Raw genomic sequence first — 27,914 nt, 5'->3', positions numbered from 1 at the left:
CTGACAAGGGCACATAACTCTGAAATTAGTCATAATGAGTATTTGTATTCAATTTGTTTATGCATTACACTTGTCAAAACTGTTCTAAATTACCTGAAATTGCAAAGGAGAAAATTGAATTTATTCACTTTCAAATGCCAATTGTCATCAAAATGGCACTGGTAGGGTTTGTAATTTGGATTTTGTTTGGGAGATGCCACTTCCTAAATACCAGTGCACAAGATCAGCCTTGCTACTTTGGCAAAACTGATTCCTTAAGCAAATTAAATTGGTTATCAAATTGCTTACTGGTAAAATGTTGCCCAGTATTAATTATAAGCATTAATTGCCCATTTAACAATCTGTGTGATTTTAACTAGCATGAATGAAGTGATCTTTGCTAAGTTGAAGGGCATTGCTTGAATGTAAAACTAACCAGAAGGTGACAATAAGTGTAACACTGAAGTTGTAAGAGAAATCTTCACGTATCTCAAATTGCAATATGCGTTTAGACACAAGGCATTAGAACAAATTGGAATGTAGTCCAGTGGTTTTTCTTTCTCAGGTTTGGCATGTTTTCACAAAGTAGAAAGAAACAATCTCAAAAGAGCTGATGTGCGCTTGGGAAATGGCATGAAATGGCAAGAAATTACATCTCAATATAGGAGACCTTCCTGACTGTTGGCTGTCAAGAAAATAACCATCAGATTTGAACTTGGTGCGTTGGGCTGTTCCATTTTCTAAAGGCCAGTGCGCAAAGTTTGAGAACAGCCTCGCTGAGCAACATAGTTAGAAGAAGACAGTAACACTGATTTTTTTTTTTTGCCACTTTCAGAACAAGACTATTCTTGTAGGTATTTATTTTGCATACACAGTCACATATGATCTAATCTAATACTAGTCCAAGCACAGGCTTGTTGGTGACCCTGGGCGCGCCTTCTATGTGTCTGGGTTTCCCCAGCTGAGGTTTGAGAAGAATGATAATTCCAACTTCCCTCACAGGCACATTGGGGATATTCAATAATAAATGAATGGAATGCATTCCAAAGTGCTTTTGTGCAAATAACATTTCTCTTGGAAAAATAGCCTATGGACTTTTCCTAAACAAAACATGATTAATCTGGCTCAGTTGAAACTTCCACAGACTGGCTACCAAAGTATTGAAGGTTGTTTCAGGGAAGGGTTGTGACCCCTTCTGTATTCTAGAAAGATCTAAGGGCACTGGAAAAATTTTATTCTGAAGGCAAAAAGTGCAAGTAAATATGTCAAAACTTTTACTCAAACCCCTATTTAAGCAGTCTTTGCTACAGAGATGCTTTGTCTGATATGACTGCCAAATCAATTCTGGAATCTGTTGGGACCCTTTACAGTTTATTTACAGCAGCTGTCATGGTGGTTCCAGGGTTGAAGATGTCCCTGGAATCTACCGGATTCTCTTATTTGGTGAAGGTAAGTAGAAAAAAATCAAGTATTCCAATTGGATTTGATTTTTTTCCAATTAAAACCGTAAACTGGGTCTCAAATCAGTATTTGCCAGCCTTACTATCATTAATATAAATATGCTTAGAGGGCAAATGCAATTACAAATACAATCAGGAACATGCCAGTCCTTAGGAGTATCTTAATTATTCTAATGACCTTCTCCCCTCCATTTTGCTTGGCTAAGTAGCCAAGGCCCGAACTCCTCTGTGTCTTAGTTAGTTTCATGTCCTACAGTTTAGTTCAGCACTTCCTGAACATCAACCCTGTCAGACCCTCTGTTGGCACTGAGGTAGAGAGAGGAATAAGGTTCTTGCCTGCAAAGAGTTCACAGTGTAGCTGGAGAGAGAGAGATGTGGAAAAAATAGTGCTTACACCCAGCACTCAGATCTCAGTTTCTAATACCATTCTTCAATAAAAGGAACCAGGGGTCCTTGGAGAAATGATTCATTCTAGTCCTGGAGCAGGGATTATACAAGACGAGCCTGCAACATCTTGTACTTCCAGAAAGTAAGGAAGTGCTCAAAAAAACCAAAACGCACCAACATTGATGGGGGTTTATGAGGGGCACATAAGCCCACAGAAAGAGCTCCCAATGGCTAAAGCTGGAACAATTTGAGCAATAAAATAAAGTCACACTGGAGTTTAATGCAAAGTATAAAGCAAATATCCATGAGTCCATACTGATATAAATAAATGGTTGAGTTCATAAATAAATGGAGGAGAAAAGATAAAGTTCTCATGCAGAAGAACTCCAAATAATTTATGTAGCTGCTCGACCCTCAAGGAGGTGGAGTGTAACTCCCTACTCCTTAAGTGTTGCCTTGGCAGAATGACTTCCTTCCAAAGAATACAGTGTGGAAAGTAAGAGAGAAAGTAAATTTGCAGAGGACAAACTTGACAAACACTACCTCAGCCAGGCGATCGAGGTCAACATCAACAGTAAGTCATGTTGATATTATTACCCTTGATTTGATTTGCTGAGAATGGCACTTTACCCTTGTGGTCTTCCTCCCCAAAAGCTGTAATCGCTGTCTAACTATGAGAAAAAAGAAAAATCAGACACGTTGCAGTGGGGGCATCCTACAAAATATCTGACCAGTACTCCTTAAAACTATCAGGGTCATCAAAAACAAGGGAAGTCTAAGAAACTGTCACAGCCCAGGGGAGCCTAAGGAGACGAAGACTAAATATAATTTGGTATCCTAGGTGGAATCCTGAAACAGAAAAAGGATATTAATTAAAAACTAAGGAAATATGAGTAAAGTATGGACTTCATAATTTAAAAAAATAATGCTAATACAATGTGATAGCTGCTGCTAGGTCACGTGTCCCTCCTATCTGCTCATTTCTCTCCCTTTCTGCTTCTATTGTAACACTTGGATTTATGACAGTCATAGCCTATTTACTGATCTGACTCCCCCACTAGACTGTGAGTTTCACGCAGCAAGGGGCTGTATTGGGCGCACAGGTAGGTCTCCAGACCATAGCACAGTTCCTTGGCACGCTGTTTGCACTTAGTAAATACTTCTGAATGACTTGATGAACAAATCCACAATACAGAAATGGTATTACCAAGCAAGGAGTGCAGCTGAGAGATGTCAGGACCTTGGACTAATGACGGTGGAGATAAAGTGAAGTGGGCAGATTGGAAAAGAGTTTAGGAGGTAGAATTTTTTTTTAATGATGTTTTACTGGATATGGGGAATGGCGGAAAGAAGGAGCAGTAAAGGATGGCTTCTGGTTCCTGGCTTAGACAATTGGGTGTGAGGCAGAGTGCTGTGCAGTGAGCACGTTAGAGATAAGACCAGATTGCTCTCCTCCAAGCTCTCATGGTTTACTGGGGCATACCAATACATTTTTAAAAAAGTAATATGATGTGTGATCCCCGAGAACAGAGGTAAGCATAGTGCAAATAACTGAGCCTAGAGATTTCCGGAAGGCTTTCTTCAGAAGATGATGCCTGAGTAAAGCCTTAAAGGGTTAATGAGAATTAATTACTAAGTGAAGAAAGGAATGTGCACCACACCAAGGAACATTTAAAAGTTTGTACAGTTTTTAACGATGGGAACCAAATGATCAGAATAACCCTGGAATCAGTATGGGGGGAAAATGGATTTAAGATTTGAAAAACACCTCCTATGGGCAGGACTATAGAAAGTATTCCAGGCCACAGATGATAAGAGTTAGAACTAATGTGATGGCAGGAGAGACAAAGCTTCTGAAAGCTTGTTTTCAGGCACAATTAGGCACAATGTGGAGAGAAAAGGGGAGAGTAAGGGTTAGACTTCCATGTTTGGAGCTTGGATGATATCAGCAGTGCATGAACCTTAAGTTCAAGCAAATTGTCCCCCAAACCAAAGTTCCTGCAGCTATCGGAAGAATGATATTAGGAATAATCAAAACTAATGAATGAGCTCAGCCACGTATGCAGATAAAAATAACACAAGATCCTATGTAAATATGTAACTGAAGAGTTTCAGGAATACCAAAATCCAATCAAGGTAACTTGAGTGTCACCTTTTGGAGGTATGGATGATTGTAATTATAACCAAAAAAAGGTCAAATATGATCACTTCTATTATGTCCTGAAAGAAGAAAAAGTGTATTAGAGAAGTACGGTGGTCAGCTAACAAAAGGAAGCTTGGAGTGGAAAAGTATCTCCAGCACAGTCCTCCCTAAGATACACTCCTCACTTTTTGTACATGCCTTTCAATTTCCAACAGGACCCTGGGAGGACAGTAGTGACCCCAAGTGAGGCAGGAAGCCCAAAAGACAAGAAGTAGGTTTCTGAAGGATGGGGAAGGCAGGAAGAGAATAACTTCTGTTTTGGATTTGTTGAGTTTGAGGTGACTTAGACATCCAGGCAGTCATCTAGTAGGTAATTGGAGAACTGTGGGGGGTATGAAAGGTATGTATGAGAAAAAGGATCTCCTGGGATTTTCTATCTTCTGCTTCTTTCTCTACCCCCAAATGGACGGTATTGGAATATCAGGAACATCACAGGTTAGCAGTATGCACTGAATTATTTTTTAATCCCAGACCCATTACTAGAAAAACAAAGGGGTATCTATCTCCTCGGTACATAAGGAAGATACATTAATTATTTTACCTCTTAAGAGAATTTTCCATTTGTGACAAAAGGCAGACCCCAGGGAGTGTATGCTGAACAAATTGCTTTGAATAACTTTACTTTTCTCTCCCTTAGCACGAGTCCTGCTCACAAATACTATCTGGCTATGGACCCTGTGTCTGAATCACTTTATCTATCAGACACCAATACCCGAAAAGTCTACAAGTTGAAATCTCTTGTGGAAGCAAAAGATTTGTCCAAGAATTTTGAAGTGGTGGCAGGAACAGGAGATCAGTGCCTTCCCTTTGACCAGAGTCACTGTGGAGATGGAGGGAGAGCATCGGAAGCTTCACTGAACAGCCCTCGAGGTAAAAGAGAAAAATCCTTTGGTTATCTAAAGCTTTCATTTGACTTCGCAGAATCCTAAGATTGTTATCACACTGTAGTCCATCCATCCCAATGTACCTCTGACAGACATCCTCTCTGAAGTCTATCTTGGAAGATAGGCACACCCAGGACTAATTTTTAGCCAATATGCATTAGTATAGTCATAACTATTATTAAAATATTGGAATGCTTCTTTTCTGGTTGTTAAATAGTTATTGCCCAGAACCCTGTGCCTCCCGGACACCCCAGCCTCTCCCCATGATCTCCTTCCTGGAAACTCCCAATAGTCCAACAACTAAAGGGTTAACTCCTGGCCAGCAGAGAGCCGCCAGGAGGAAGGCTTTAGCACTGTGGCCTGCACTGGTTTGGGGTCAGGTCTGTGCCACCTTCTACCACTTTCAAATATATTGAGTATCTCACAGACTTTAGACATTCCTGGCTTTTCCTTAACAACCAACCTTTAATGAACCTATCTTCCATTAATTTATCTAAATCATTCTTGAAGCTATTTGTATTTTCAATTTCTATCACCCCTAGTATAACAAATTCCAATTTTTTTTTTTTTTGGCCTTCTGTGAGAGCTCGGCCTTACTATTATTTTTTTCTAAATTCAGCTTCTCAATCTTTAAGGGCCAACCCTCAATTCTGTTGCCTGGGATTTGTAAATAAACATGTGTTCTCCCAGTCAGCTTCATGATTTTATAGACTTGGATCATATTCCCATCTTAGGCCACTAAGCTGAAGGATAGTCAACTTTTAAGTCTGTCGTCATATATCATCCACCCTATCTCCTTAATTATTTAATCATTCTTCTCTGTTCCTTCTCCAAGATGTTGTGTGTATGTGTGCTTTTATTTCAGCAGATTTTATGAAGTATTCATTGTAGTGGGTTTTAAGAACCCAATGTGTGTTTTTTTTTAAACTATTACACAAATAATACACAATTGTTGCAGAAAAATTAGAAAAGAGAGAACACAAAAAATGTTTTTAATTGAGGTCACCCATAACCCTACCACATCTAGAAAACCACTGTTAACATTTTAGTGTATATCCTTCTAGACTTTTTTCTATGTATATCATATATTTTATTCTCTAATAATGGAATCATATTATAGAATGCTGTCCTGTAATCTGCTTTTCATGCTTAATGTATTATGAACACCTTTCCATGCCAAAAAATATAATGAGGTCAATGTGTTTAATCTGTTAGATGGTCAACTTACTATTTCAAATATTAAGAGGTTACTCTTTAGCTATTTGACATTTGCCATATGGGGATTAAATTTCAACTACAATCGGAGTTTAAAGCCTTCCCTTTCTTCAACGCCATACTCAAGGCATGTGTCTTTCATAAAGCCCCTCTGGCTAACCCAGCCCATTAAATCTGAATTTCTTTAAGAGTGTCTACACTACCCAATTAGCACCTGATTATATTTTGCCTTCTTTTACTTTTCAGTCCTTTCATGAATGGAGTGTTTTTTTATTACCAAAGTGAGCTGCTTGAGATGAGAAGCTATATCTAATATTTCTTTTGACTCTTCCCCACCTCCCCAGCAATATCTTGCACAGTGTGAGATCCACTACACATGCTTCTTGTGTAATTGACCAATTAGGTAACTCTTATCCATACCCAAGTATTCCTAAGAAGAATTTCAATGGCACTTAAAGGGGATGACCTTTTTTCCCTAAGGGAACATAAGCGTCCCCACCCATAAGTATCATGGTAAAGTGTTTGGGAATGTTTCTTTTTTCCTCTTGTACCTGCGCTCGATCCTTACACATAGTAGGTCCGCAATAAATATTTGATGAGTGAACGCATAACTCAGGTGCAACATATAATCAGCTCATCTTTCAAGGAAATCCATCAGGCTGGGTCCCACCTTTTACACAGGTTTAAAACCCTTACAGGTATTATAAGGATTTCTGCATGAGAAATAGGGAGGAATCAAGCTTGTATTGTGCCTGAAATTGACATCCTCCTGAGTTGCTGCTGGTATGAAAACCACTCATCTCACCTACCACATTCAACCTGCCACATAGAGGATGAATATCAGCTTTTCCAAATGAAGCAAATAATTGGTTCACTGCGGCTCTGCTTTTTTTTTTTTGGCTTGGAAAGCAGCAATAATAGAGTCCTGATGAGCAGGATTTACATGAACTCTGGAAACGTCAGTAATGAGAGTGCCAAAATTTATATATCTATTAAAGTTAACATTAAACTAAGTTTTTCTTCTTGTCATAGCTAGTAGCGCATTTTCCTTTGGCTTGACTTACGCAACCTTCTATCTGAGCGTGGCTTTTACAGTAATCTGGTACACTTTATTCATCCCAAAGCAGTAAGGGGCCCTAAGAACAGCTGGCCCAGTCTTCAGACAGCTGAATGTCTAATCCATCCAAGACAGCTTTCACATAATGTACTAAAGCTGCTGTTGGCAGCATCTGCTCTGATCCAGTGAGTGAATGAGGATGTTTAAAGGGAGGGAGTGTGTGACTCACACTAAGTGTCCATCACATCTCCTTCAACCATATTCACAGTGTTTGAGGACCCTGTTAGTGATCTTCGAAATCGCTCAGGTGGCAGAACCTATGTCCAGACATCGGTTGATCTGAAAATGCTGGTCAGAACACTTAGGTGCCTAGCTAGGGCACCTATCTCCACGCTGAATCTAGACAGCACTTACCCTTGGCAGTGAATCAGAAGTGAGGTTCTCATTATATGGAATGCTGCAGGGCAATTTCATAGACTTCCGTAGAGGAAGGAAATATCATGCAAGAAGTCATTAGGGCACGGTGTGCAAATTGAGAGGAGAGTATTGCTAATTGCTAATTATGTCTTTGAGGTTCTCCTGCAGGTTCTTTATCTCCCAAGAAAGCCCAATTTGTTTGTTTTTTGGCTTTACAGCTACCATGAACAGCAGCTCCTTCGTCCTTCCCCCTTAGAAGACAGCAAATGTTTAATGGATTTCTTGAAGGAGAGGTTTGATTTTTCTCTCCACCTAGAAGCTAATAAAGAAAAGCTGTAGATCAGTAGAAAATGGAAATGTACATCTAGGGAGTATCATTTCTAGGTTAGGAAAGAGAGCTCGCTCTAAGACTTTAACAAGCAACATATTGCAATTACAGGCAGGCAGGCTCTCCAGCATGTCCTTAATTATGCAAGGTAAGTCAAATAAATGTTAATCTGCAAGACAGCTAATTTATTTTCTGAATCTATTCTAAAAATAGGATGAAATAAAATTTGCTTTTGAGATCATTTGTCCTAACGTTGGAATAGATTATCAAATGGGATTAAAACCAGTCAGCAAAAGGTCAGGAAAAAAAAAAAAGGTCAGAAGCCATGGGATTTTTTTTTTTTTTTTTTTTTTTGAGAAATGGCAGCAAATTGTGACGAATACTGGGTTAGGGAGCCTAGGCTTTCGTGTTCAATCCATGTAATGCCACTGTTTCTTGGAAAGCCACCGTACCTCCCTGAGCGCTGAAATAGACTTAATGATGCCATTGACTAGTTTTGTTGCATTGGGCTAGTCATATACACACTGGGTCCTGAGATTGCTCAGTTGTAAACTGAAGGGCTTGGGATGATCTCCCTCCCAGCTCTAATGTATTAAAATAACCATAGCTCTAACTTACTTAGTGTCTACTGTGTGCTGTACACTGTGTGAGATATTTTACACAGGGTATCTCTAATCTTCACAATTCACAAGGTAAATAGTATTATCCCCATTGTAAAGATGAGGAGATAGAGGCTCAGATACCTTAAGAAATTTATCTAGGGTCAGACAGTTTACAGATAACACCGGAATTCAAACCAGGTCTTCCTGACTCCAAAACCCATGAGGTGGGGTGGGGGGGCAGGGTAGCCTTCCCTTCAGCTAAAATCCATGATCTCTGTTGACTTCTCTAGTAGGGTAGGAAATAGTGGAAAATGCTTTTCAATCTAATGACATGTATTCAGTGAAAACAAAATATTTTTATTTGGAAGATGAATGACTTTCAGTCCAGTTTCCTTTTCCTATTAAAACTGTTTCTCTGATTTTTCTGACCCAATAGTGTACCCATAGTGCACTCCATAGCATTTGCATAATCTGTAAATGGAATTGTTCAAATAAATCTCCAGGAAACCTTGTCACGTCCCTTTGGAAGATTCTGCAATTAGGAACTTCAACTTTTTCTTAAGAGATGGAGTCAGGAAACCTTAACTTCATTAAACTGACTACAACTGGTAGCTAAAAATTGTGTTTAAAGGAAAAATGGAAGTACCCCTGAATAGAGTTTTATATAAGATAGCCCCTGGGTACTTCTGCTGGGAAGAAGTCTTTATCTGATCCAGTTTTACGCACTCTGATTTGAATCCCAGTAAAGAGAAACATTTGCCATTTTACTCATCAATACTTCAATGTAATGGGGCAAGGAAAAAAGTTTAGCAAAGAAGTTGATGGTGTGCTAATCCCTGGCATTGCATATGAGTTTGAACTGACTTTGAAAGATGCTTTTAAAACATGCATGGATGATGTAGTTGAAACTTAGGTTCCATTTATTATTTTTACTGCAACGTTCTTTAATTCTACAGAGAACTCAAACTAATGAGTCATGTAATAGATGACCAAGTACTTAAGCAGAATGTGAAATGCTACTAGGTGGAGATATAAAATAAAATTTGTGACAAGCTGAATACATTTATTTTTTTTAAGTAGCTACAGAGGGTGAAGGAGCGACTGGACAGGATGAAATTAATCAATGACTTAATTTGGTTTTCTTGGACCTCACCAAGGAGTATATTTCTATTTTCATGTGCATCTTTAAGCATACTGACCTCAGAACTCAGCAGGAATTGGGCAATATCCCCACAAATGCAAACAGCCCTGGAGCCACTCCCAAGGAGGGAAATGATCCTTAAATCTTGATGGCTTCCGAAAGTGTTTTTAGGTTATTCATGACACTAATCACACAGGAGTTCCTTTAACTTTACTGGCAATTAAGGAAGCTGGGTATGATAAAGTCTAGACAAAAGCAATCTGTTTTTGTCCCTACCCAGATCTATCCAAGGTGTATCCTGAAGCTCTACTGATTCCCCTGGTATCTAAATGCTATTTTGAAAGGCTAAATTTGGGGTTAGTGGAAAGACGGTAAAACTCTCATCAGTGACATCTTGCTCATGTAACTGGTATCTATGAGGGAGAGAGTATAGTGCACAAACACATATGAGAATGTTCTTTTGGTTCTACTATGCAACTAGGGTGCAGTAAGACCTTTCCTAAATTCCTTTAGTACATGATCCATTATGGCGACATAACCATTTGGATTGGCACCAGGGCCAGCCCTCACCAAAATTACAGGCAAGCCGCAGCATGAGTAAAATGAATGGTATATTTGGGAAACTATAAATAATCCAGTATTATTAAAGTAAACATATTTGAGGGTAATAGGAGCAGGGCAAGAATAAGAAGTTTGCATTTTGTCCTGTAGGCAAAAGATCTGAAGCAGGAAAGTGACATGATCATTTGATGGATGCATTTTTGATAGATTGTTTTGGTGACAGGGTAAATGCACAGGAGCGAGGCTGGTGCAAAGAAATCATAGGGAATACTAATATTTATAGGGTAGGCAATGGAAGGGGATCTAATGAAAGAGACAGAGAGGAAATCTTCACAAGAAAAGGAAGTGAACAAAGAAAGCTTGGTATCCAGGAAGCCAAGGGAATCATTTGTTTCAAGAAGGTGTGAAAAACAATATCAGATGTCACACATTTGTAGCCATTGGATTAGGCAACGAGGAGCTCATTGGTGACCCTGCCTTTGGTGGTCTGAATGGTGGTAGAGGTGGAAGCCCGATTTCAGGCATTTGATGAGCCAGTGAGAGGTGAGGAAGTAAATACGATTAGTGAAGATCATTCTTCTGAGAGGCTTGGATGTGAAAGACAGAGTGATAAGTAGTAAGAGGACAAGGCACTCAGGGGAGGCTTTTTCTGTGGGAGACATGGCAATGATGATAGGTAAATGGGAAGATACAGGGGACAGAGGATAAATGATGAAACCAGATCTTGAGGAAACTGGAGCAGGCCTTGAATGGGAGGGGAGATTGAAGAGACCATCCTAAGTTAATGTGTAGGTGTAAGGATGAGAACTTTGTAGATAGAAGGTGCTAGAAAGTTGATGGTACTCCATTCTGATAGCCTCAGTGTTCTAGAGAAGTGGGTCTATTCTGCTAAAAATGAGGAAGTACAGTTAGGCCTTGAGGTATGTGAGAATGGTTTGGAAACACCACTTAGTGAAGTCAGCTTTTTGGGTAAGATCAACATTCTACCACCCATGCCAAATTCCTAGCTCAGTGTCAAGACATTTCCTGTGAGAACTTTCCTCCCACATCCTTGTCCTAGGATCAGAGGCAACTTGAGAAAAATATGTTTGACAAAGCCTTAGAATTCAGGCAAAATATTTGTTCTTTATTACTCAGTGATCCTGTGCTGTTTCCACTCCTGGGTATTTCCTTCCTAAACTATGTTATTGGTCTCTCAGTTTACCGTAGCTACACCAGATGACTTAGTACCTGTGATGCAACCAGAATGAGAGCTTAACTTGTTATTTGCACAGTTGGTCTAATGCATCTGCTTATGAATGGTCAAAAGATTTAGACCTTACATTATGTCAGCAGCTGGAGTCTGAGAACCTTTCTGCCTTTTCTGTCACAATCCTAAAGCCATAAGCTGTTGGTGGAGAAGTCAGACAAAAGGAAGGCACTTACATCTAGCCTTGGCTCATTGGTCCAGGTCACATCCATGGTTAATACAGCGGAACTTGTATTAAGTTCATTCAGGTTTTATAAAGCTACAAATACATCATTAAATGACTTTTTCTTCTGCATTTATTTTAATTTTCATGCATGTATATAGCATTCTAGCAAACAGATAATACTTTAGAGGCCAAATACCATGAGAGATAAGTTCCCAGGTTCTGTAGTCAAACAACTGGATGCAAATTCCAGATCCACCACTCATTAAATGTGTGACCTTGTGTAAGTCACCTAACTTCCCTGAGCTTCAACTTCCTCATCTATGAAGTTAGAATACGAGTAATAGTGCCTACATGAGAGTGTTTGGTAATGCAGGTGAAGTGCATTGTAAAGCACGGTGCCCAGCCTGTGGGGCGTACACATTAAATGTTACCTGCCATTATGATCAGGCTTGCTGTTTGGTTGCTAATACTAATGCTGCTTATGATAGTGACCCAAACGTGGAATAAGTTACTTTTAAAGGAGGCAAGTTCCAAATTGTCCAGGGAGACTTGGTCATTTCTAGGGTAGAATGGTGCCACAAAAGAAGGAGTCAAGGTAGGGTGGGATTCGGGTATTACATGTGATTTGATTAGCTGATCCCTCCCGACCTTGAGATGCAGTAATTCTAGTGCTGGTTCTTTCTACATGTTGTATTTTGAGGAGCCCCACCACCAAGACCCGTGTAACCAAAATAAGTCCCTTAGCAGCCTACCATTAAATTCATCCCATAAGGGTTTTCTTCGGATGTGAACTTCAGTGTTGAATGCAGGATATTGCCTAGGAGAGCAACACATTAATTCCTCATTAAAACACTTTATGGGGGCGTTAAGGACATGGAGCACAGGATGGGTGTGTTTGGATAGATGAGATCACCGGAGGGGGACAAGCCAAGGTGGCAACTACTCCAGGTAGCATGAGGAAGGGCGGTGCTAGGTATCGGGCAGAAGGGCAGCAAAGTGGAGAGAGATGGGAGAATAACGATGATATACTTCTCTGCAGTATTGTCTAGAATGAAACTTCAAGCCCTACAAATCAGGACAGACAGAATGGAATTATGATTCTTCCTCTTTTTATTTGAGATCACTAGCCCCCAAAACTTTCCTTATCACAGCTCCTCAGTGTCACATCTTTCTTATCTGTCCACTTAAGAATCACCTCAGCTGATTAAAAAAAGAACCCCCTCTCCATCAAACAAAAATGACAGGGATCACACACTAACAGACTGCAAATCACTAAAATCATATTTTGAGTGGTGTATTATGGTAACCTATAAATAACTAATTGCGTAAAATTGCTTTAGTAGTTTCTAGATGGCAGCTTTAATTAAAAGCACCAGAGACATTTAGAAGTTTAGAAATGGATGGCATGTAATTTGCCCTTTTACCAACCATAAAATGGTAATTAAGGAATTTGATTCACTTCTTCCTATTAAAAGTTTTATGAGAATAGCAAGTTCCTTCTAAATACAGTTTCTCTTCAGCAGAAGGTAGTACGTTTGTTCTATCAGTCTTCTCCAGCAGGGTAAGATGTTTTAATGTACAAATCCTTCAGAAGTTAATTAGGGAATTTCTTTCAATGCAAAATGTTTGTTTTTAAGGTTCTAAAACATGAAACTGTATTAGAGCTAAAGCTTTGACCATGGCCCCATATTGCTCCACCATCAGTACAAGATGGCCCAGTAATTTCAAGTTTACCAAATGCATGGAGCTGACTGTAAAATCAAAGAAATGAGCAAGTCATTTCCTGGTGAGTCTAGCATGCTTTGCTGATTCTTGAAGGAATCTGAAATCTACCGTGGGTTGACTTCCCAGGGAACCAAGAATATTCGCTCCACAACAGAGAAGCCATCAGAAGATGTTTTTAGCTTCACTGATCCTCCAGCCATACTGGCTGAATTAGCAGGTGTGGAGTGTAAAACTCCAACAACATGCAGCAAACCTAGATAACTTTGGAAATCCATTATTTTAACATCATCACAGGCTAAAACACAGCTGGAAATGGAGTCAGGAAGCCCATTTTTATTTTATAATTGATCAATTAATTGTGTTTTTTGGCCATTTCAGACCAAGGATTAGAGATGGCACAACAGAGGGTATTTAGACCAGCATTTTGAAGGTACTAATGACTTAAGTTATATGCATATAAGACAACTGCTAAGTTTTTTTTTTAAGTCAAGCAGATTCTCAAGTGAACTGAATCTGACTAAGCAGCAAACTAGCAGTAAAGGAGAGGCTGTTTGAAATGTCTCCTCTTCATTCCCTCTTTCAGGGACTCCCCTGGCTAACTCTGAGCCCCCCTCCCTGCAGCCCTCAGCCTGTCTTCCCGAGATAGAAATCCAGCCTTTCCCTTCCCTCTCCCCTAGTCAGAGCTGTGTGGGCATACAGTGGTGTATGCTAAAGGGAGACGGGACAGTGGGAAGAATATTTTATCCTGACATTGTTTACAATTTCCAGTGAATGGGGATAGTAAACACAGTCCTGTTATTCATCAGTTTTATTACTGTTTTTAATATTCCTATCAAAAATGCACTCCCCTCATTGTCTGCACCCAGAACAGACCATTCCCATAGCCCCCAAACCTGCAGGTATAAGGAAGATACTCACAAAATAATATTCAGTGGAAAGTTCAGGATACAAAACTATATACTGTATACTGCTACATCTGTAAGGGGGCAGGGGTGGTATATATGTACAGAGAAAAAAAATAGAGAGGAAGTTTATCTAAATGTTAGCAATGGGACTTTCCTGGCGGTCCAGTGGTTAAGACTCCACGCTTCCAATGCAGGGGGTGCGGGTTCAATCCCTGGTCGGGGAGCTAAGAGCCAACATGCTGTGCGGCATGGCCAAAAAAATTTTAAAATAAAATAAAATAAGTAAAGTAAATGTTAGCGATGATAATTGCTGCATAAGGAGTTTTGAGTGATTTGACTTTGTTCTCTTTAATTTTCTGAGCATTTATTATTTTTATAATGCAACAAAAGACAAAGCATATTATTTTAAAACACACACACACCCTGTCCTGTCCTATGACCAACCTCTGAGGACCCAGGTCTCTTTGCTTTCATAAATGACAGCTCTCCAGAAAGTACTCATGGTTGCCAATGGGTTGCTCTCATCTGAGCATGTTACTAGAGACCTGCTGGAGGGGCTATACCATCAGCCAAGGGAAAAAGCTCAGTGAAAGACCTTGAAGACATCCTGGCAGGCCCGTAGTAAAAGACATTTTAATTATATTTATTATTTTTTAAGAAAGAGAAATGTAAAGAATACAAATTAAAACGGCTTATAATCTCACCATCTAGATAAGCCCCATTGATATTGAAAGATAAAAATATGAAAGTAATATATGTCTGTGGTTTGAAAGTCGGAACTCTGTAGAAAAGCACAGAAAGAAAATTCTAGGCTTCTTTACCACAAACACACACACCCCAGTCCCTCTCTCTAAAGGTAACCAGTGTTAACAGTTTCTTGCGATTCCTTTGAGACCTCTATATGTATTTTTCTCTTACATAAAAGGAATCATATCATATACATTACTCTTCACCCTCCTTCTTTCATTTGATTATATTTCTTGAAGATCTTTCCATAAAAGCATGTATATATCTGCCTCTGTTTTTAAGAGATGTATGATATTACAACATATGGACATACCATAATTTTTTAAGTAATTTGCTTCTTGATAGACATGTTGTTTTTTTAAAATCCTTTATCACTGTAGCACTGCATTGAACAACCTAATTCATGTGTTTTGGAACACTTTTGTGAGTATATACACCGGATTAATCTTCAGCAGTAGTAGATATTACCAAATTGCCCTCCCAAAAGATTGAACACATTTACACCAATAGCGTGTAAGGATGCCCATTTTGCCATACCCTCAGCCACACTGAGTATCATTAAACCTCTTAATATATGCCCATCTGATCAGTGGAAAATGGTATCTCATAGCTTGTAGCTTTAATTTGAATTTCTTTCATTTTAAGTGAAGAGGAGTGTCATTTCATACCTGTTGTGACCATTTGTATTTCTTTTCCAGTAAACTCACTTTCATATCCTCTGCCAGTTTTTCTACTCTTTTGAAAACTAAGAAAAGCATCCCTTTGTCTCTCCTATGTGTTGCAAATATTTTCCAAGTTTGTCATTTCCTTTAACAATGTAGAAGTTTTCTAACTTTATTTGGTCAGATTTAGCAATATATGCAATATATGTCCTTAAGGTCTCTAAAGTTTGTGTCCTTCTAGAAAAGCCTTCCTGTAGTAAAGGTACTTTTAAGGCAAGTGGGCAGGCCTTTCAATGACCTTTAAATCGTACTCTTTGTATTTCCCATTTGGGCCCCGTGAAATCTGGAAAACTTAGGAAGTGTTTAGAGTAATTAAAACCAGAGACTTTGGAATCAGGCAGGTAAGACTGAGTTCGAATTTATTACTAACAAACATCTCTGAGCCACTGTTTTCTCATCTGTAAGATGGAGACAGTGCTCCTACCTTCCTTATAGGGTTATAGAGCATAAAATGACACAATATGGGTTAAGCCAGTACCTGGCACAGATTAAGTACTAAATAAAGTATGATGATGAGAAGGAGGATAAGGAAATAATTTTTTAAACTAATATTAACTGGATTGTTTTCAAGACTAGTAGTAAACATTTTGTTTTCAAAATTGTTTTACTGTATTCAAATTCTCTTCTGTCAAACTTTGTTGATTGTATATACACAGCCCTACTTTAATTCTCTTTGCCTGCAAAATACATTGTCCAACTAAAAGGAAAACTTGTTTTTAAAATACTTGGAGAGAGGTACTGAAGGGAGCTTGGCTGAAGAAAAATGTATGGAAAGTAACAAGTACACATGTGTATAAGGAGACGTGCTAGGCTGTCATTACAGTATAAGAAATGGAAACAACCTAATAATCTGTCAGTCGGGTTTGGTCAAACGATGGAATATTATACAACAGTAAAAATGAATTAACTAGATGCCCATGTAAAAACATTAATAGTCACAAAACGTAAGGTTGCATGAATGAAAGAGAAAATTGCAAAAGAATATGTATGATATGATATCATGAGCATATTTTTGTGGCAAAATATACAAAACAAAAGTTACCATTTTAACTTTTTTTTTTTTGGCCGTACCTTGCGGCTTTCGGGATCTTAGTTCCCCAACCAGGGATTGAACCCAGGCCCCGGCAGTGAAAGCGTGGAGTCCTAACCACTGGAGCAGGGAATTCCCCCATTTTAACCATTTTTAAGTGTACGATTCTGAGGCATTAAGTACATTCACATTGTTGTGCAACCATCACCACCATCCATCTCCTACATAAATTTTTGAAGCATAAAAACATACTGTATATTATTTTTTGACACATACATATATAGAAAATGTATAAAATCATGCAAGGGGATCACACTAACTGCAGACTAGTGCTTACCTCTGGGGAGGGAAGGGAAAAGGGAACAGAGATAAAGAAAGACATGGGTTTTGGCTGTATTCATAATATTTTCTTTTTTTTTTCAGAGCTATATGAAACAAATGTTAAAACCTATTAAACTGGGGGGGTAGATGCATGGCAGTGTGTAATGATTTTCTGAGTTGTCGACCATTTGAAATCTTTCATAATTTAAAAAAAATGTTAAGTCAGAAATAGGGTTTAGAAAACAACTTGCAAATTTATACCTGACAATTCCATTTTAAAAAGTGTTTGTTTTAAATAAGGCTTTCACTCATACAGAGACAGTGTTCAAAATATTTAACAACCTTTAAAGCACAGGAACCAACATATCAGAACACACACCAGCTTTGGCCCTGGAGTAGGGTCTTCAGGGACCCCTGCAGTGGCCAGTATTAATCCCTTATTTTCTGAACTGATTGGATGTGAGTGAGGCTCTTCCATTAGCTGCAGAGCTCACCAACACATCTAGTGTGTGTCCATATGTGGAGTTCCCTAAATGGCTGACACTGAACTTCCTCAATATTAAAGAACCTTGATATAATGAGTCAGCTTTACCATTGACCAAAGAAAGTCACTGTTCCCTTGGGAGTGAGTTCTGGGCCATTTAAAGTTTCTCTCTGAGGAATCAAAGGCTTAATAACTCAAATGTGAGGTTGTCTTTAAGCCCCAAATATCAAAGCCTAGCCAGGAAGCTGCAGTGTTTTTTGCTCCATTTTTCTTCCAGTTTCATTTACTAGCTATTCCATTTGGTCTTTCAAAAGGCTTGTTAGACTGTATAATAGGTTTTTGGGGAAAGGAAGGTGGGTGGGTGCCCCATTTTACCCGTATTTGCTCAGGAAAGAAAGCTGATTACAGCAGTAATTTCCCTGAGAAGGCAGGAATCATTCCTCATTGTGGAAGGCGTCTCTAACCCAAGGAAATTGAAGCTGTGGTAATAGATTGATAGGTCTGCTTTGTCCTCCTCCCCACCACCACCCCCCAGTCAAAAACTCATCAGAATGCCTTCTGCCAAGACTACCTACTTTGGTTTCTGTAATCTTTTCTCTGTGTTCTCTTGAACAAAGTAAAACCGGAACTGTAGGCAGTCACCTGCCCCAGCCCTACCTTAGGGCTTGAGGTCCCTCGAAAGGTGCCTCCCACTTTTCCCAGAGTGGTGAAACTGGGGGCATCTCTGGGGAGAGTGGTCTGAAGAAGGGCTACTTTTAAATCTTCTGATTTTAGCCTGTTAGGCTTGAAATTTTTGAGAACCCAGAGATCAACACTTAGCGCCCTCAAAACCTTTCTTTATGTGGTTGTAGCGGGGGTGGGGGGTGTTCATTTTTGTTTTTTGTTTGTTTGATTAGGTTTTTTTAGTTATGCTGGGCACTATTTTATTTCCCAAGTATATCTGGTCTAGTTTTAACAGCATGACTTTATTCAAATAATCTATTTGAATGTTTAAAAAAAAAATTAGTCAATTAACACATGACCAAAACCACTGCCTTCTGAATTGGCCCTAAATTGATATCTTCCTAGTTCCTGGAAATGCTGAATATATTTTGAACAGTTGAATTAAGGAACCATTGCAGCTGCAAAATATTATCTAGCAGTATTTGTAAATGCCTGTTTCCTTTTGTTTTACCTTCTTTATTAGACTCGCTGGCTGTTATTAATTTGTTTTTTTCTAATTGCTCAAATTGTTCTCTTTCTAATGTAGAGCTTAGTCATTTATTATTCTATAAACACATAAAGCACTTCTGTATGGCAGGAACTATGCTAAATGCTGTCGTCAAACACTGCAACCGTCCCTTGTCACAACAAAGATCTCCTGGTTATCAAGCAGGTGTCCAGAGGTGCCATCATCTTAACTAATACTTTCAACATATTTAACTAGTGTCAATGAGACACTAGTGTCAATGACCCACTATACTATTTATAAGACTCCCACTGGTTTTAGCTACTCTGTCAGGCCCATGTCATGCTCCTGGTATATCTTATTAGAAAAAGAACCATGTTCACTGACCTTCAGTGTTTTGTTAAGCTTTTCAAGCAGCAGACAATCTGGTCTGCATTGGGAAATTTGGAAATTATAAGTGTAGTAAAAAGGCTTGATCCCTGCCTGTGAGTGAAATATGATCTGGTTAGGGAGACAAGGGAGGAATCGTCAGAGGAAACAGTAATCAGCATTAGGTTGTGTGATATAAACTGTAAGCACTCAAGGGGCTCAGAGAATGGAGAGCTGGTTGGGATTTGGAGAAAAGGGGAGAGGAAAATGAGCAGAAGGGGGAAGATGTGGAAGAAAGGAAAGGAATCTGAAAAAGGACTGGACACGTGGGTAAAGGAAAACTGGGAACTAGATTCTAACTTCTCTTCCTGGTAGGTTAAGTGAATTCAAAAAGGAATGAGATCAAAGAACAAGGCAAAGAAGTAAGGGCAAGGCAGTGGAGAACAAAGAGGCCACCTAAATGGGAAGTGAATGACTCAGCTCTTCCTACGAAGGTTGGGGTGGTCTTGAAATGGATTGGTTAAAATGGCCCTATCTCAGTACGTAAAATGCATTCTTGAGTCTAGTCAAAAAGCCTCACACTCTTAGTTACAGGCCAAGCTTTAGATTTGCAACTTAATGACATATACCTGATGTGATCCTCATTCCTACCCACTTATATCGGTGGAATAACACATCTCTTCTAAGAGGCTCAGATTTCTACCATCAGACAAGATTGATGAAATTGTTTGATATACTCGACAAGGAAGTACCTCCATCAAGATATTTGCAAGTCTTTGAGTTAGTTTATATATTGTAATTATTGAGGCTAGACTTTGCACTGTGTCTTAAAAGATGAGTAGGATCTGGATACTAGGAGAGGGAGAGGGGATTCCAGGCACAGGAGTAGTGCAGGCAAATATGTAGTGATAACCAGGGAAAGAGAAAGATGTGTTTCAGAGACAGTGAATAGACCAGTTTGACTGGAAAAGTAACACAGGACCCCTGTAGAGACTGCTCGTCACCATCAGCATGGAGGAGACGCTGACAGAATTGCAGAGGGTTCCTGCCGTCTAAGTCAAGCTGTGCTGAAGCAGGTCATCATGTAGCAGATAATCCACAGCAAGATGCCAGAAAACTAACAGTTAATCAAAAACAGAAATATTAACACCACTTGTGTTAACCTTTCAAAAAGATTTCACAGACTATTCTGCTCCGATGTGATTTTAGTTGGTCTTTACAGTAATCCACTGACATGGGCATCTCAGCTTTTCTTCTCGCAATTAGACAAAGGCAAAGCCCCAAGGACTGGGAGATTATGTAAATTTTTGAAAGTCACAGTCAGCCTCACAACAGGATCTCCTCGTAGCTTCTACCCCCAGACTCTTTCCTCCTACTCTCATAGCTCTCCTGAACATGTCTGGGTAATTGAACTTAGAGGAAAAAAGGTGGGGAAATGGCCTTGGAAACCCCAGTCTCAATCAAGACAAGGCCAGAGATGTCACCAGCCCCCTTTGAACAGCGAATCCCAGTTTTTTTCAATACCTTTCAATGTAACCTTCTTCTGCACTCAGATTGTCAAACTTGTAGGTCAGAGCGTGGAAAAGAAAAAGTCAAAGAGTTGTTTGTCTCATTAGACAACTGCTTTGCTTAATTTTTTTCTTTTGCTCAACTGTCATATTTGTGTTTGTTGTTGTTGTTCTAATAATATATTTTTGATTGAGCCCAAATTGGTCCTCCTAAGTGTCTCTTTAAATCTCATTTCAAAGGTTCGAAAATTGTATTCACAGAGTGTTCATCACCCTGCCTTTCTGACTTCCTGAACTTCTCTTCTAGTGTTAGCTTCATTAGTCAGGATGTATGGCTGTTGGAAGAATTTTAAATGGGCCTTCCACGTTGTCTTTGAATAGATCCTACATGCAAATAACTTTCCTGCAGAAATTTTCATTCTTCTTGAGTTAGCCCAGTACTGTGAATAGTAAGCACCGTCAGGCTTAATTCCTCATATCCTCCTTTTACTGAGTATTCAGGCCAAAGTATTCTACTTAGTTTGCTTTTTTATCAGAACCTCTTGGTCGTTCACATATCTTGAAAGAGACTCATTTTCCCCCAGAGTGTAACAACTGCAATTAGTTTTTTGCTGGTCCATGGGCAATAAATGAACTTTCCCTCCTCAAGCTAATTGTTCACGTAAGGTTCTTGTGAGGTGGTTTGTTTCCTTAGGATGACAAAGGCATTTCTTCAAAATGTATCTGAGTAGTGTCCCAGATACAGTTGCTTGATAATTGAAGAATTTTTTAAGGGGGGGGGGATATAAAATATTCAGCTCATGTCCAATAAACCTCATTTATCTTAGCCCATATGTACTGAGTCCCCTTAAATCTCAGCCTACAGGCATCTTTTGAGCAAGAACTCTAGCACAAAAATAAAACATGGGATATGCATTTCAGCTTGAACTGGAACTGTCTATTTAACCCAATCGCTTACACACACACACACACACACACACACACACACACACACAGCTCTATAAAGCAAGGAAAAATAACTCATACCATCCCTAGTGTCTGGTGTCACTGTTAAATGTTGAGACACCAGCACCACCCCCAGCCCAGGGTCTCCCTGAGCCAGTTGCACAGCATGGAGCTTCATTTATTTGATTCTCTGGATGAAAACTTTAGCTAGCTTATAAAAGCTTGAAGGCTTTTACACCAGTAGTTCAGTAGTGCAGTATTTCCCCTAAGCTAACAAAGTTGTTTTCAACCTCTGCCTTGTCTCTGTGGTGAATCTAACATAGGGCACTCTGCCACTGACCCGGGTTATGGACTTAAAGCTTCTACTATGTCTGTCCAACATAGAAGAGCCTAAAATGTTGAAGCAGAGCCTATGTGGAAATCTTTGTCTATGGTTCTAAGGCTTAGAAAAGTCACTTTCAGAAAGAATTACAGCAATGACTGAGTAATTAGGACACCACTTAGCACCACTGTAAGACTTCATCCTCTTCAAAGGGCTCTCATTTCATTGGCTCTTGTGAGCTTCACACTGTTTTAACCCTGTGCAGTAGGTAGGGTGTGGGTTAGGAAATCAAGACAAGTCCTACAGCTAATCTGTAACAGAAGTCAGCCTGAAGCCCAGATCCCCTGATGTGACCCTGGAGCCGGTGTTCTCTCTGCTTTCCCTTATGTGGTCCAGAGTGAAGCAAATTAAGGTGAAATCTTGAGATATTGCTGTTTCCTTAGAACTCCTAAGATTAGAGTACGGTTGGAAGAGATCATAAGATCGTAACACAAAGTTGTGTTGATAGAGCAAAGTGGATTTGCAGGGAACCTGAGCTATTCAGTGTAGCTATCTACATGGATCAAATTCAGTTGCAGTTAATTTGATCCATGGTCCTTATGCTATTTGCTCTGAGTGGTCAATTCCCCTTTTTCCCATATTCTCATCATCACTAATTGATAGGGGGCTGTACTCCTCTTAAAGGTCTTTGGAGAAAGAGATTACCATTGCCTCCTTTCCAAACTCATTTTTAGAGAAATTCATATGCAGATCTTGACATCGTGGCATGCTTTATTTGATTCAAGATAGATGTGCTTCATTATAGATGTGTGGCAATTAAGCCTATAATTCAACAAGGTTTATTGAACATTTGTGCCTGGGTCTACTGGATTTGTTGAGCTATAAAACTAAAGCATAAAACCCAGTTCTTGCCCTCAAGGAGCTTATTGCCTAGACAGAGCATGACTGGATAATTCACATTTGAAAAAAAAAAAAAAAAAAGAAGCTTCTTTAGGTTAGAAAACAGAGAGACCAGAAAGTGGAGTTTGCAGAGAAGGCTTCCTGGAAGAGAAACATCTCATAAAAACCTTAGAAGATGAACAGGATTTGAATTGGTGGTTGGTGAATGTAATAGTGAGGCCAAGCTAACAACTATATATTACACACACACACACACACACACACACACACACACACACACACACACACAATCTCAATGGCTTAACAAAATAGTCGTTTATTTCTTGCTCACATCACAGTCCAGTGAAGGTTGCCTGTGGGATAGGAGAAATCCCTGCTCCTAGCAGTGACTCAGGAGCCAGGCTCCTTCCATCTAGTGGCTTGTCAATCTCTTAGGCCTTGGAGTCCTCCAGTGGGTACTCTGCTTCCAGCCAGCCTAGAGGGAGGGGGGGGGCCCCATAAAGGAGCTCCACAGAGGTTTTGTTAGGGGCCAGGCCTAGAAGTAGCAGATATCACTTCTTCCCACACCTAACCGCAGTGGAGGCTGGGAAATGTAATCTAGCTCTATTCTCAGAAAGAAAAATAGATAGAATTACCTGAATACATAGCATTGTCTCCGCCATACTAAAGAGGGAGAGCTTCCTGAGGGAAGGATGAGGAAGAGAAGGGTGGCAGAGCGAGAGCGAAGTCAAGTTCAGCTTGAACACCTACTTTTCTGGTTTGATTTGACTAAATTTGATGAACTTGTCATAAATTCTGAGCTTTGATCTTGGTGGGAACAAAAGAAGCTGCATTCTTAGCAAGCATTGTATCACTAGCCATCCAGGGATATCATTTTCCCGTGATGGAGAATTGTAACTAGATTTGATTATCTTTGGTTTCTCAGAGCTTATAAACCAAGACATAACTTCTTTTTAAGTGGACTTTATTTTTTAGATCAGTCTTAGGTTCACAGAAAAATTAAGCAGAATCTTTATACACTGAAACTACTCTGTCTGATACTCTAAAGGTGGAAACATGCTATTATACATTTCTCCAAACTCAGACAGTGTCCAACACCAAGAGTGAACCCTAATGTAAACTATGGTCTTTGGGTGATAATGATGTGTCAGTGTGGGTTCATTAATTGTAACAAACATACCAGTCTGGTGCAGGACGTTGATAGTGGGAGAGGTATGCATGTGTGGAGGCAGGGGGTTTATGGGAAATCTCTGTATCAAGACATAACTTTTAATGGCAGTACTAGTTATTAGATTTATTCTAAGTTCATGGATCTTGTCTGCTCACAGCAGCCTCTTCACTGACGATATATTCCTCTTGATTGTCCTCTAGCAAGCATCATAAATTGGCGACTCAGGGAATAAATCTGGTTCAAAATATAATTCATTTGTCCCACTCTGTGTCTTTATTAAAAAAAAAAAAAAGATTGAGTGCATTTAGGTGGGACATGCTTTTTTTAGTTAACCTTTGTTTCCCCTAGAACTTGTATAATCTAACACCTGACCTAACTTACAAACTAATGTCACCTGCCTGTCCCCTGATGACATATGAGTTTGTGACCCTTGTTTCTGGGGTCTCCTTTTTATTCAGTAAATCATAGATAATAGTCAAGTTACCAAAGTCCCCATCACATGGAAACTCTGGGTGCTTTCCGGAAACTCACCAGCTCTATAGGAATGAAGCTGCAGAATATCTTTGAAGAATAATTCTGAAGAGGTCCAGGAGCTCTACAGGAATATAAGAATTCTTACAATTTCAGGGGAGGGATCATGGATCACTTTGACCATCTAACAAAAGCAATGGACCATCTCCTCATGACAATACACATACATGAAACATTTTGCAGATAATTTCATGGAGTTTCTGGACCCTCAGAAACCATTCTGTACACCACTCCTGTGGTAAAGTGATTGATAGCCCCATTTAGACTACATGGGATAGTGATCAAAGGAATGGACATTGAAAGTCAGACAAACATGAGCTAAATCTAGCACTGGCAACCTGGAGTTAGTCATTTGACCTCTGAACCTCTATTTCCTCTTCTAAAAAATGACATTAATAATACCTACTTCACAGGGTACTGTGAGGATTAAAAAGAGAAAATGTATGTAAAGAGTCCAGCACAGTGCCTGGAATATCTTAGTATTCTCAGCAAATGAAAATGGTTATTATTTAGTGATAATAGTCAGCCTTAATGGGCTTTTTGTGGTGCTTACCTGGATTTCACACTGGGCTCATCAGAATTTCAACATAGTCCTTCAGATTTCTGCTTACCTGTGACTTATAATCTGAGAAAACACTAGTGACCTTCATTTCCCCAGCCCATCCCCCAAGGCTGCTCCCATGGTACCGTGGACTTGCCCCAAACTAGTGCTTATCTCAAGGCACTGTAATTGCCTGGGTATTTCTCCATCTCCCCCACTGGTTTCTGAGCTTCTCAAGACCAGTGCCATATCTGTTTTATAGTCTGCAGTCGTCCCAGTGCCTAGCACAGTGCCTGACATATAATAGGTTCAAAATAAATCCTGAATAAATTAATAAGTGAGGACAAAAACAACATTCCCAGTAAACTTTTAGGAAAATAGTGCTGGTGGAGGTGGGAGAGCTCTTCATTCACTCTGCCTTGCCTGGAAGGCTAAAGCTTTGAGAGGATCAGAAGGAGTGGCCTTACCTGTCTTTCTCTCAATCACAATTCTTGGTCAACTAGCCCACGAATCTCTTGTTCCTCGTGATGTCTCTGAGTGCCTTCTGAGTCTTGAAAGGAAGGACATATTAGTCTGAATGTTTATCATTTTTTAATTTGTATTTAAATTCTTTGGAAATTGACCTTTACTGTTAGAATATAGTGTAATTTTTTTTTAATTAAAGAGGTCATCTGATTAAATAACTCACACTGTTCACTTGTCCTGTAATGTTACGGTAAGTTTATTAGAGTCTCATTTGAGAACTCCTGTTCTCATTGTTAACCACACAGTGAAATCATCTCAGCTGGTCATTAAGCTCTGCTTCCTTCCAACCCTAGTAACACACAGATATTTGTAATCCCTCCAAATTCTAGAAGCTCCATTTAGTGTCTACCTAGCAAGATAACAGGCTTATTGTACAGAAGTAACTTGGCCCTTTCTGATTTTGGTAGGTAATTATAAGTGGACAGTAGTTAGATCAGTTGGGGAATGGACTTTTCTGCCTAGTGGAGAATTTCCATATAGACCACACATATGATACCAATTTTCTGAGAATTGAAATGCACAGAAACAAAGCAAAAAATTTAAACTCTCTTTGATTTAAAGGGCACTTTATGATCAACTGGCTAATGGCAGCTACACAATTCAGCACACTCAGTATTGGAGATTGAGCTGATGCCATATTGCACTTAGGACATTCCCTGAAAGTTTATTTTAACCATTTACCTCTGTCTCATAAAATTAAAGAGCAGATTGTGGCAGGAAAAAAAAAAGAAGCAGTATTTCAGTTTTCTGGTTGCTAGGGCTGTAGATGGAGAGAATTTTATGACTACTTTCCAAAGCTTATATTCTGAAAGAAGGTTCATTTTTAATACAGAAATAATAAAAATGTAGGTGGCCTCAACAGCTGTAATTTTTATAAATTAAATGCAGAGATGCCTTCTGCCAACATTTGAAATTGGCATTCTGCACAGCCAAAAACTCTGATCTTCTCTGTTATCTAATTTGGGATTTTAGCTACTATTTCCAGGCTGTTAACCTCCACATCTGGACTCTCAGTGATACCACGTCAGGTTGCCCCTGCTGCTTCAGTATCGATCAGCAGCATCCTCTTCCCCAACAGGTGATAAATTTATTAGTAACTATCCAGGCTGCCCCAGCTTTAGGCAATTGTCTTCTTAAGAATTATAGTATTTATTCATTGGAGGATAATAAGACAAGGGAAGACGTCAAATACTTTCGCCCGTTAATTTGCAGCTGTTTCATACAGAGCTATGCTTCACAGAGAAAAGAGCCTGCAGTTCAGATATTATATAATGTCCCCTACTTTGCATAAGACACTGCGAATAATTTTTTTTTTACTAGATGCACTTTATTTATGAGCAGGTTCCTCCATAGAAAGAGCTTGTTAGGGCTTAATGCTGATGAATGGAGACAGCACCATTCACACTTCCAGGTTATGGTCTGTCAGTGCTTTCATTATATGCACTAATTTACAAGGATTTATTTATTTTCTCACAAATGTAAAAATGTGCTCCAAGCTAAACATGCTGTCTGGGCATCTGAGAGAAGTGTTTTCCTTGGTCGTTCGTCCCACCTCTATCCCACCCACCCTGCATCACTGCCTAACCTTGTGGTAATCGCACAGATCTATATATTTTTTGCTTGCTCTAAAAATGAATACTGGTTAAAATTTTAAACCCTGGAAGTGAGTCTTTTCAATGCAGTTTAATTCCTTTCTCATTCAAAGACTGTGCCTTCCATTGTGTTTTAAGTGCTAATGAAAACCCTGTCAAGTAAGCACATCAAGGGACGTGACCCTTGGAACAAATTATGCCCACAGCATTGGGTAACAAATTTTGGAAATCTGGGTACAGCTATATCAAAATATGAACGTCATATTGAATCTGTAAGATCTTGCTAGCCCCAGATGGCTTTATGTGATCTGAAATCACTCACGTCCCCATCTCTGAAGAATAAAACTTAAAATAGACTGGGCATGTGCCACCTCCTCCCACTCAGTCTAACAAACGGTAATAGATCATACTGCGTCATCAACATCCCTGGGCTATAACGATACTCATTATGGGAGATGACCACCCCCCACTCCCGCTCCCCAGCCAAGTAATGGCAAAAATAATTCTCTTTTTCTTACCCGTGATTTCCAGTTTGGTTTTTAACCTCAGTGAAAATTAAATACCCCTTAAACCTCACCAGCGAAGAGTTTGTAAAACTAGTTGTTTGGGGAATTTGTCTGTGTGTTGGTTGTTTGTTTGGTTGGTTCATTGGTTGGGGTAGGAAAATGAGAGGAAATGAAAATATGTACATATAAAATATGCCTAGATGCATAAATAAAACACCTATCACACAGCCCCTCAAAGCCCTTTCTACTATTT

The 27,914-nt window shown here is 39.4% G+C and overlaps 1 protein-coding gene across 3 annotated transcripts in view; it reads left to right on the top strand.

Annotated features, from left to right (window-relative positions):
- Window positions 1-27,914, top strand: part of TENM1 (teneurin transmembrane protein 1) — a 777,022-nt gene that overhangs the window by 669,715 nt on the left and 79,393 nt on the right. For all 3 annotated transcript variants that reach the window (XM_082376913.1, XM_082376912.1, XM_082376911.1), the window contains one exon: window positions 4,667-4,899. In XM_082376913.1, the coding sequence (XP_082233039.1) occupies window positions 4,667-4,899 (233 nt within the window). The remainder of the gene's footprint in view (window positions 1-4,666; window positions 4,900-27,914) is intronic.

Source organism: Balaenoptera borealis, assembly GCF_965194805.1.
Source record: "Balaenoptera borealis genome assembly, chromosome: X".
In the NCBI taxonomy this organism is placed as follows: Eukaryota; Metazoa; Chordata; class Mammalia; order Artiodactyla; family Balaenopteridae; genus Balaenoptera; species Balaenoptera borealis.
This window is presented reverse-complemented; position numbering and strand designations above follow the sequence as displayed.